This window comes from Aotus nancymaae, unplaced genomic scaffold, assembly GCF_030222135.1.
Source record: "Aotus nancymaae isolate 86718 unplaced genomic scaffold, 86718_ANA_hifiasm-v0.15.2.pri h1tg000030l, whole genome shotgun sequence".
Lineage (NCBI taxonomy): Eukaryota > Metazoa > Chordata > Mammalia > Primates > Aotidae > Aotus > Aotus nancymaae.
The window spans coordinates 401,766-413,226 of record NW_026988443.1 but is presented as its reverse complement, the minus strand read 5'-3'; the positions used below and the strand labels follow the sequence as shown (position 1 = coordinate 413,226).

The window sequence follows — 11,461 nt, the reverse complement described above, 5'->3', positions numbered from 1 at the left end:
CCAAAGGTGATTTTTCTTAGGGTCTTGGGGATGTTTCTTTGGGGACACATGCTTAGGTTTACCAGAAGAGTGACAGATGACAAAGTGAAAGGGGCCAGAAGAACCTCCTCGGGAGGAGAAATAGCATATGGAAAGTACTCATGGAAGAATGAGTTGTATCCTGAGTTCATAGTTAGCTTTTGTTGTTTTCTGAAGTAAACAATTAAGTCTATAAAATTCCCTTATAAGTATTAATTTAGCCATATTACATAAGGATTCTTTCTTTCTTTGTTTCCTTTTCTCTTTTTTATTTATTGTTAAAACTTACTATTTCTTTTTTGATCCATTAGTTATTTAAAAACGTTTCTTAAGGTTTTTGGTATCTTTTTATACTGCTTTCTCAATTAATTGTGTTTTGGACAAAGAGTATCACCTATACGATACCCAAAAGGAGACGGATGACAGATATGAACAGGAGCCTACTTATGGCCATCACAATTTCAATTCTTATGCTCAATGACATGAGTACTCTTTTAGGCCCATTTTACCAATGAGGAAATTGGGACTAATTTGCTTGAGAGCAAAATGGAAGTGGTGTAGATGAGATTTAAACCCGGGAAGTCTAGCGCTAAAATGCAGATACTTAACCACTATCCTAAGGGAGTGGCTACTTAAGTTGATAAACTCATCTGGTGAATGGAAGAAAGATGGGTACATTTCACTGAAGTTACTGAGCCTTTGTTGTTGAGCTCATTGGGAATCTCAGACATGAGTGGGGTATGTCTAGGGGACAGGTGGGCTTCAGTAGGCTGGCTAACTCCTAAACTCTCATTAACTGGACAGTTTCAAGAGGAAAACCAAGAATCCTTGAAGCTCACCATTCTGTCTTCTTCTCCAGGTTGTCCAACAACTGCATCACCTACCTAGGGGCAGAAGCCCTCCTGCAGGCCCTTGAAAGGAATGACACCATCCTGGAAGTCTGGTAAGGCCCTGGGCAGGCCTATTGTAGCTCTGCAAGCCTCAGTTTTCCTATCTGTAAAATGGGGTGACGGGATAGAGGAATGGCAGAATTTCAAGGATCCCTTCTGATTCTGACATTCAGTGAGAATGATTCTGCATGTGAGGGATCTGGTTCTCTGTCTAAGAAAGAAGTCTTTACATCTTTAAGTAGGGAGCAATTGTTTCATTTTTAAACCTTGACTATGTATTCAGCGACTTCTCTGTTCTATGAGATGGTGCAGGAATGGAGATGTGGCTGAAGAATGAAAAGGCAGCTCCTGCCCTCCTGGGAACTGCATCTGCCTTCACAGGTCAAGGATATTGTATCAGACTTTCTGTGGTTCTGAATGGAGCTTACAAAGGTTAGGAACGGGTTGCACAGTGTATCCAATTCTCTATATTTAAAGCCATAGTCCTTCATGTATTTGAAAAAGGCAATAATCACATTCTTGATAGATTCTGTTGTTACCTTAAAAAGAAAGACCAGCCTTGGGGAGTCTGGGCAGCTGGGTCCAATGTTGTGGACTCTCTGCTGAGCCACAGCTTTAAAGATTTGTCCTTCTTGTTTCCAGGGATCTATTTCTCAGACAATAAGTAAAGATTTTCCCTGGCCTAATGTGCTATAAGTGAATGTTGCTATGTATGTTCCAGACACTGGGCTAGAGATTAATATTTAAAAGCAGGAATTTTCCTATTAAAAATCTATATCTCAGGGTTTTCTCAAAAGAGTTTGGAACTCATTTTCTACTGGGGTTTGCAAGGTTCAAGTTATATGAATAACCTCTACATATTCTGAATATTCCCTTTTTATTATATATACCTTGTAAATATTTTCTTTGAGTCTGTTGTTTGTCTTTTACCATTATCAATAGTTTGCTAAAATGGTTTTTTTGGGTAGTAAAATTTGTCCATCTTTTACTTCGTGATATTTGTATTTCATGTCATGAATCGAAGGCATGACTATTTTTAAAATTTAGTTTCTTGCAGTACTGATTTTATTTTTTACCTCAGTCTTTATGTTATTTGAAATTCATTATTGTTTGTTTTTTCACATTTCAAATAATACCCAAATTTCTCAAAGCAGTTCTTTTCTCTACTGATTTCAAATGCCACATTTGTCATCTCTGGAATTCCTATATATTTCACGTCTGACTGCCACACTACTGCTGTGGATGTGTTTTGTACCAGCGCAGTACTGTAGGGTTGTCAAATGATCTGGTATCTGGTAAAAGCAGACTTCCACTCACTGTTGCTTTTTTTTTTCCCAGAGAATAAAGAAGCGATTTTTATATGGGTTCTCATTTTTGTAACTTTGAAGTAGTTTATCCAATCACATGCCAATTACCATCTGTTGAAATTTCGGTGTTTTTATATGTGAATTTTAGGAGTAAAACCATCTTTTTTTTTTTTTAAGCACTTCAGACTTTTATTGTCTTTCAACTCAAAATGTATTCTAAATTTTATTTCGATCGTTGTTTCTTTATGAATTGTTTAGAAGTTTGATATTTGATTTCCAAACACTTGTGGTTTACTAAGTATCTTAATAATATTGACTTTTCTTTCTTTTTCAATTTTCATTTTAGTTTCAGGGGGCACATGTGCAACTTTGTTATGTAGGTAAATTGCCTGTTGCTGGGGTTTGGTGACAAAACAATTTAGTCATTGACGTAGTGAGCATAGTACCTGACAGGTATAGGTAGTTTTTCGATCCTCGCCCCTTTCCACCCTCTCCTCTCACACAGGCACCCTGCATGGTATCTATTGGTCCCTTTTTTGCCCATGTGTAGTCGGCGTTTAGCTCTGACTTACAGGTGATAATATGTGGATTTTGTTTCCTCTTCCTGTGTTAATTTGCTTTGTTAATTCGGTAGATGTAGCCTCCAGCTACATCCATTTTGCTGCACAAGCCATAATTTCATTCTTTTTTGTGGGGCGTAATGTTTCATTGTGTATGTACTACATTTTCTTTATCTAGTCCACCACTGATGGGCCTCTGGGTTGATTCCATGTCTTTTCTATTGTGAATAGTGCTGTGATAAACATACAAGTACATATGTCATTTTGGTAAAATGATTTCTATTCCTTTGTGTTATGAACCCAGTAATGAGATTGCTGTGTCAAATGGTAGTTCTGTTTAAGTTCTTTGAGAAATCTTCAAACTGCTTTCTACCGTGACTGAATTGGTTTACATTCCCAGCAGCAGTGTGTAAGTTTTCTCTTTTTTTCTGCAACCCCACCAACATCTGTTTTCTGACTTTTTATTACTAGTCATTCTGATTGGTGTGAGATGGTGCCTCATTGTGGTTTTGATTTGCATTTCTCTAATAATTAGTGATTCGAGAGGTGGAGTATTTATTCATATGCTTGTTGGCTGCATGAACGTCTTTTGAGAAGTGTCTGTTCTTGTCTTTTGTCCATTTATTAATGGGGTTGTTTGTTTTCTGCTTAAAATTTTGTTTAATTTCTTTATAGATTCTGGATGACACTTTTGTCAGGTGCATAGTTTGCAAAATTTTTCTCCCATCCTGCAGGTTGTCTGGTTGCTCTGTTGATAGTTTCTTCTGCTGAGCATAATCTCTTTAGCTTACTTAGGTCCCATGTGTCTATGTTTTTGTTGCAATTGCTTTTGGAGACTTGGCTTGAAAAATTTGCTATCGTTTATGTCCAGAATGGTATGTCCTTGGTGAGTTTTTGTTTAGGATTTTTATAGTTTTAGATTTCGTAATGTAGGTTTTTAATTCATCTTAAATTGACTTTTTATATGATAAAAGGAAGTGGTCCAGTTTGAATCTTCTGCATATGGCTAGCCAGTATAGTTTGAAGAGTTAGGTAGTGTGTTGCCTCCAGCTGTATTCTTTTTGTTTAAGATGTCTTTGGCTATTCAGACTCTTTTCTGGTTTTATATAAGTTTTAAAATAGTTTCTTTTCTCATTCTGTGAAAAATGACTTGGTAGTTTGATATAATAGTATTGAATCTGTAAATTACTTTGGGCAGTAAGGCCATTTTAACATTATTTCTTCCCATTCACGAGCATAGAATGTTTTTCCATTGGTTTGTATCTTCTCTGATTTCTTTCTTTCTTTCTTTCCTTCCTCCCTCCCTCCCTCCCTCCCTCCCTCCCTCCCTTCCTCCCTTCCTCCCTTCCTCCCTCCCTCCCTCCCTCCCTCCCTCCCCTGATGGAGTTTCACTCTTATTGCCCAGGCTGGAGTGCAATGGCATGATCTCAGCTCACTGCAACGTTCACCTCCTAGGTTCAAGTGATTCTCCTGCCTCAGCCTCTCTAGTGGCTGGGATTACAGGTATGCACCACCACACCTGGCTAACTTTGTATTTTTAGTAGAGATGGTGTTTCTCCATGTTGGTCAGGCTGGTCTCGAACTCCTGACCTCAGGTGATCTGCCTGCCTCGGCCTCCCAGAGTGCTGGGATTACAGGCGAGAGCCACCGCGCCCAGCCATCATCTCCGATTTCTTACAGCAGTGTTTTATAATTCTCGCTGTAGAGATCTTTCACCTCCATGGTTAGTTGTATTCCTAGGTATTTCGTTCTTCTTGTGGCTGTCATGAATGGGGTTGCAGAATTGATTTGGCTCTCAGCTTGGACAATGTTGGTGTTTAGAAATGCCACTGAGGAATGCCATTGAAGAATTGCCACATAGGTTTTGACAATGGTTGAACTAATTTACACTCCCACCTGCAAGATATGCATGTTCCTTTTTCTCCACAACCTTGGAGAGAAAAAAATGCCACTTTTTGTACATTGCTTTGGTATCCTGAGACTTGATAAACAGCTGAAGCTATTTATCTGTTCTAGGAGCCTTTGGGCAGGGACTGAAGGGATTTCTAGGTATGGAATCATATTGTTACATTGTTTGTGAAAAGAGATATTTCACTTCCTCTCTCCTCGTTGGATGGCTTTTATTTCTTTCTCTTGCCTGGTTGCTCTGGCTAGGACTTCTGGTACTGTGTTGAATAGGATGACAGTTGACATCCTAGTCTTGTTCTGGTTCTCTGGGGAATGGTTCCAGCTTTTGCCCATTCGGTATGATGGTGGCTGTGGGTTTGTTATATATGGTTCTTACTATTTTGTGATATGTTTCTTCAATGCCTAGTGTTTTGAGGATTTTTAGCATGATAGATGCTGAATTTTATGGAAAGCCTTTCTGTATCTTTTGAGATGACCATGTGATTTTTGTTTTTAGTTCTGTTTATGTGATGAATCGCATTTATTGATTTGCATATGCAGAACCAACCTTGCAGGAATAAAGCTTACTTGATCATGGTAGATTAACTTTTTGATGTGTTGCTGGATTTGGTTTGTCAGTATTTTGTTAAGGTTTTTTTTTTTTTCTTTTTTTGAGACAGAGTCTCAGTCTTGTCGCTAGACTGGAGTGCAGTGGCACAATCTCGGCTCACTGCAACCTCCGCCTCCCGGTTTCAAGCAATTCTCTTGCCTCAGCCTTCCTGAGTAGCTGGGACAGCAGGTGTGTGCCACACGCCCGGTGAATTTTTTGTATTATTAGTAGAGACAGAGTTTTATCCTGTAAGCCAGGATGATCTTGGTCTTCTGACCTCATCATCCACTCACCTCAGCCTCCCAAAGTGCTGGAGTTACAGGATTGAGCCACCCCGGCCGGCCCAGTTTTCTTTTACATAAGCCTTTTCATTTGTTGAAACCATAGATTCTAAGTTGCTCTATCCAAGTAATAATTAGAAAAATGTGATGTACTTAGCGTATAAATGTTAGGAAATTTCCCTTACTATTCTTGTTAGTTTGATTGAATATGTGTGTAATTAAAAAAATGTAAACTAAATAAATATGTATTGAATCTATATATGTATTGAAAATGTAAGTTGACATTACAGAGTACACTGAGTTCATGGCAATGCTTTCTCTGAAAGCAACTGCAGAAATCTACTATCTCTTCTTTCTAGTTTGTAAGAACTCAGAGGCCACAAGGGAAAAGGAGTTCTTTGGATACCAGATAAGGCATGAAGCAGATGTGGTTACAGTAATTTTAGTATAATTCATTGTAAGGTGATGATGTCTAGGAACATCATCATGGTGGAGAAACCTGAAAGCTCCCAGCAGCCAGCAACGAATGAAAGGTGGGGGTGGGGCTGCCAACAGGGTGGGGCCTGGTGAGCCACGTGCCTGGGCTCCCACATCACAATGGGGGTGGGGACACCTCTGATTGGTTCCTGGGCACCAGGTTGGAGGAGACTCTGATTGGTTCCTGGGCACCAGGTTGGAGGAGACTCTGATTGGTTCCTGGGCACCAGGTTGGAACTCTGGTGGTTGGTAGGGCAACCTCCTTCAGTTGGTAGAAAACAGTGGAAGGAGTAACTCCCACTCTGCCGTCTTCTCTGCAATCTCAGCTCTCAGGCTTGTTGTATCTAGACCCATTTTAAATCAAGCAGGTTCCCTTCAGACCAGTCATCTCAGGGGTAGCAGCTGAGGCGGGGAGTGAGCTGTTAGTGGGGTGCAGCCCCATAGCCAGGGGCTGGCCCTGCCAGCGTGCCTGTGTTTGAAAGAAGGGAAGTGCTGAACTCAGCAGACTGGGAGGCAAGGGAAGGTCCAAGTTGCTGGAGAGGAGCCAAGGTGCCCCATGGGGAACACGCTGAGCTGTTGTTTGGGCCCCAAAGTCAGACGCAGGCGAGGTCTGCGTAGGTGGTCTGAGGATCTGTCCTTCAGCTGTGACATCAATGAGGCAGTGGCAAGCAAGGGTGCAGGCCAAGACAGAAAGAACATGTCCAACACCAGTTCCAGACCCATTTGGGGCCTGAAGCGGTTGTATGGGCAGGTGTCTGGCAGCAGTGACATCTATGAGGCAGTGTCAAGCCTAAGTGCAGACCAAGGCAGAGAGGAGCAGAGGCCACTCAGAGGGATCTTGGTGCTCCCCAATGCCAGACCCAAGCAGAACCAGCGCAGGGTGCACTGGGCAGAACCGATCGAGGGGGACGTGGTGGAAGCACCAGACCCTACTGCTGTGAAGCCTGCCCTGTGGGATTTGGGAGCCGGCGATGGCCCTGACCTGTGGCACATCAGCGACCAGGAGATGCCCAAAGGTAAGGCAATGAATGATACTGTTTGCCCTCAGGCATGCCTCTGGCTGACACTGATACCAGTTCTCAGCCCTCCCCCCACCCCAGAGGCATCCACAGCCTCAGGCTCCTCCCTCCTGCCCCTAGCCAGCTTTCCCAGGCCCATGCACCAGGCAGGAGGACTGGCCCTGCCTCATGCCTGCCCCCACCCTTCATTCTTTTTCCCTGCTGCATCTGGTGGTTTCTTTCCTCCTCCCTACCCCATTGCCCAGTTCTGGCCCCTTTCTCAACCCCAGGCTGGCCGAAAGCTAAGTTTTCCAAATAGAAAATGTATGCTACAGATTTCATTGCTGTAGAGGAAGTGTCTTACAGCTCTTCTGTTTACTTTGGTTGGCCTCTTAATTTATTTAAATGTTAGAATAATTAAGCTTCATGATGAATGTGACTTTGTAGCTGAAAGGTATTGTTCTCTCAGAATATTCAAAAATGGTGAAAGAATGAACAAAGATAGTATGTGAATGAATTGTGCCTTTCTACACAAAGCATGCAAGTGCTTGTGAAATCTTTGGTTTGTTGGTGTAAAGTAAGCCTCTGAGTGCTTTCACACACCAGGTAGCAGATGGGTAGTGTTGGACGATGGCCCAAAATAGACTCTTCATATCATTTTTGGAGATTTATAACACATTTACAGGTATGTCTCATTTGACCTTGTCTCTACAAAAAAATGGTTAAAAATTAGCCAGGTATGGTGGCTTGCACCCACAGTCCCAGCTGCAAGAGAATCTCTTGAGCCCAGGAGTTTGAGCCTTCAGTGAGTTATGCTGGCTCCATCTCACCATTGCACCACTCCAGCCTGGGCAACAGAGTGAGACTTTGTCTGTTTAAAAAACTGTTTTTGCCCAAAACAGCTCTTTGTTTGAAGACATTTGAAACATTGCGCCGGTGTCTGACCACAGTAATTGGCCACAGCATCTCTTACTGCTTGAGACTGTCCCTGAAATGTGCTGGTAATAGCAGCCTAGAGGAAGGTGGTTATATTTGATAAGTGGAGGGAGGAGGGCCTATATGTGATTCATCTAAAAGTTGTATCCGTTTATTTAGGTGCAAGTTTGAAAAAGAAGTCCCAGCCCTAGCCCCAGCCTGGTTTTATTCCACATGCATGGAGAGATTCTGTGATTTTTGCATTCTCCAGTAGAATTGGGACATTGGTACCCTTATTTTCTTGACATTTATTACTAAAAGCTCTTCTCAAGACTGTTAAAAGTGATTAAAATGGTTATGTAGCTTTAAAAAGAATCTTTTGTACTCACCTCACTTGTGACATTGTTTCCTCTTCTTCCTCTACAGATATTGCTTCTGACCATCCAAGGGCAAGCACACTCTTCCTGAGAAAGTATCAACTGAGTGGTGGTGAGACAATGTTGTTTCTGCCTTCAGGGAAAACCGAAACACTTTCTGTCTTGTGTATTACAGGAAGTATTTAGAGAAACTCAGATATGAGTTAAAAATGTTCAACTTTTCATAGATTTACTTGTCTTATTTTCATATGTGATATAATTTCCTTCAGTTGTCACTGTTTATGGAAACATACAGACTTTGTGTTTACAGATTTGGTGACATTTTTACCAACACAATTAATTGGCCACATGATTTAGTGTAGTAGTCAGGGATTTATGCCTTTTTCTTCATACGTCTTTGCCATTTGTCCCTTGCTCTAAAGAGTACATTTTAATAATGACTGATAGGATTTAGGCCACAGCTTGGATATCACTTGAGCAAATCAAAAGAATCCATTGTTCTAGATTGGATCTGTGATTTTGGCTTCCTTTTTCACAGTGCTCTAACCACTGTCACATCCAAGTCAATGCTAGAAATTTTTCATTGGAATGTAATAGAAATGTAACATACCCTGTGCTGTTTTCCGTATTAGCCTTAGTGTGTGAAACTAGTGTCAAGTTTCCATATCCTGCCTGTTTTAGGATGAGAATTAGAACTGTAGGATTTTTCTGTACTGTTGCTTATGTATCATAATGTTCTGTTATCTTACTTTATTTTCAAAAAAAGCCATACACCATGTTTTTCAGTTAATTTTAACAAGAATACAAGAACTGGGGGTTCTAGAATAACATCTGAAGTAATGCAGTACAATAAAAAAGGGGTTGTTCACCTGCATTTTCATAGTTTGTGTGGACTTTGTCTGACTTGAGCTAGTAATTTCTGGTTAGGATTGTTATATTTTTCAGTTTCTTCCAAGAGCCATGGGCTTCTCACACATAGAGTGTATGGAAGTAGAAGAAAACCGATCCCCTGCCCCTGTCACTTCAGTGGTGAGAAATGTGTGTCAATGGGACCAGTTCAACTTGAAAGGAGGAGGCATTGTAGGGAAGAAAGTGTGGCCCAAGTCCCTCTTTGGAGCTTTTGTTCTTTGGACCTTTGTTAGAACAAAATGATTGTGTGTGCTGAGGGTACCCTGTTCAGTTAGGTTGGCACACTCATTTTGACATTGAAGTTTAAGATAGGCTACCTTTCAGTTGAGTAAAGACCCATTCATTTTTTCAGTAATGTATGAACAGATGACCGAGAAGTCATTAGGGATGCTTATTCTAGTGCATCTCCAGATTGACTCCCGGCCAGAAACTGGTTCTTAGAGCTGTCAGCTGTTAGATCCTGGTAATGAAAGTAAGTTATGTGTAAATGTAGAATCAGAAAACAAAACAGTGCTGCACAGGGGTTCAGAAATACAATAAACGTTTTTATTAGCTAAATTTCTCATCTGTCCCACATTTTGGCATTTTTATGAAGGAATACTTGAGATGGGATAATTTATAAAGAAAAGAGGCTTTATTGGCTCACGGTTCTACAGGCTGTACAGGAGGTGTGGTGCTAGCATGTGCTTCTGGCAAGGGCCTCAAGAAGCTAATGATTGTGGTGGAAGATGAAGAAGTCATGTTTCTCATGGTGAGAGAAGGAGCATGAGAGAGTGGGAGGTGCTGCAGGCTTTTAAATAAGCAGATCAGGCCAGGTGCAGTGGCTGACACTTGCAATCCCAGCACTTTGGGGTGCTGACGGGCAGATCACTTGATCCTGGAGTTTGAGACCACTTTGGGCCAACATAGTGAGACCATGTCTCTATGAAAAATTTAAAAATTAGCCAGATGTGGTGCATGCCTGCAGCCCCAGCTACTCTAGAGGGGAAGGTGGGAGGATCACTTGAGCCCAGGAGGTTAAGGCTGCGGTGAACCATAATCACACCCCTGTACTCCAGCCTGAGCATCAGAGTGAGACCCCGTCTCAGAACAACAACAGTAACAACAACAAAACCCCAAGAAGATCACGCATGAACTCAGAACAGGAACTCACTCATCACCAAGGGGATGGCGCTAAGGCATTCATGAGGGATCTGCCCCCGTGATCCAAAGACTTCCCCACCTCCAACACTGGGGATTATATTTCGACATGAGATTTGGAGGGCACACACATTTCCTAACCTAATCTGTTTTGCCTTTCCTTATGTACATGGGGATTCTTTCATTTGAACGTAATAGAATATGTGTTAGGTCAAAAAGTAAAACTGTGTTTTTAAATTTTACATTATGAGATTCATCATGCCAGATTATTTAAATGTTAAATTTTGTTTCAATTTAAAATTTTTTAAAAGTTGATTTATTTTTATATAGTGATAATCAGATTGATCTTGTTTTCTATAGTGATGATCAGATGATTAGCAACTACTTTTATTCTATGGTATTTTATTATACCAGAATTGATTGGTTATACTTTTATTTTTAGTGCAAGGAAAGAGGAGAAGCTTTCGCCTATATTCTGTAAGTAAGCTTTTGAAAAGTTAAGAAATTAATTGTTTAAATTAAAAGTCTATCTGTCATGATTCCTTAGAAATGTAACAGGGACCCAGTGCTGTTAGCATGATCCTTTTCTAACCCTTTTCTATTTTCCTAAATGTCAGATTTCTGCAGGAAAGTCTTTAACTTACTGTGCCCATTTTTCATGCTGTCTGACATTTAAGTTAAATTTAAATAATTTGGTTGTGATATAAAGATCTGCCTTAAATATTTACTCTTTTAAAATCACATAAAATTGAAAATAGCTGAGTTCATTTTCAACACTTTCTGCTGACTCCCTGTCATAGCAACTGAGAGCGTAGCATCCTCACTCCACTGTGACCTTATTTCCCTCCCTGTTTCTTCCACCTGTAACACATTTTTAATTAAATCATGAATTGATGTTTACATGATTACGACTATGCACATATTATTCACTGCTGAGTCATATAATGTTCTGAGTGTGCCTCCTCCTTGTACATCCTTCATTCTTTCTCTTAAATATTTCTGAAACCTGAACACTTCTGCACTTCTCCCAGATAACCTCCCTTTTCCTAGCCGGTGATGGCTCATGAAGCCAAATGTGACCATTAGCCTCCG

General features: G+C 40.8%; 1 protein-coding gene across 1 annotated transcript in view; it reads left to right on the top strand.

Moving 5' to 3' along the window:
- Positions 1 to 4,180: 4,180 nt before the first annotated feature.
- LOC135277217 (cyclin-Y-like protein 1B) overlaps positions 4,181 to 11,461 on the top strand; it is a 28,353-nt gene continuing 21,072 nt past the window's right edge. Inside the window, exons 1-3 of the mRNA XM_064382975.1 lie at positions 4,181 to 7,046; positions 8,370 to 8,432; positions 10,812 to 10,846. Coding sequence (XP_064239045.1) covers positions 6,587 to 7,046; positions 8,370 to 8,432; positions 10,812 to 10,846 — 558 coding nt within the window. The 5' untranslated portion in view covers positions 4,181 to 6,586. The remainder of the gene's footprint in view (positions 7,047 to 8,369; positions 8,433 to 10,811; positions 10,847 to 11,461) is intronic.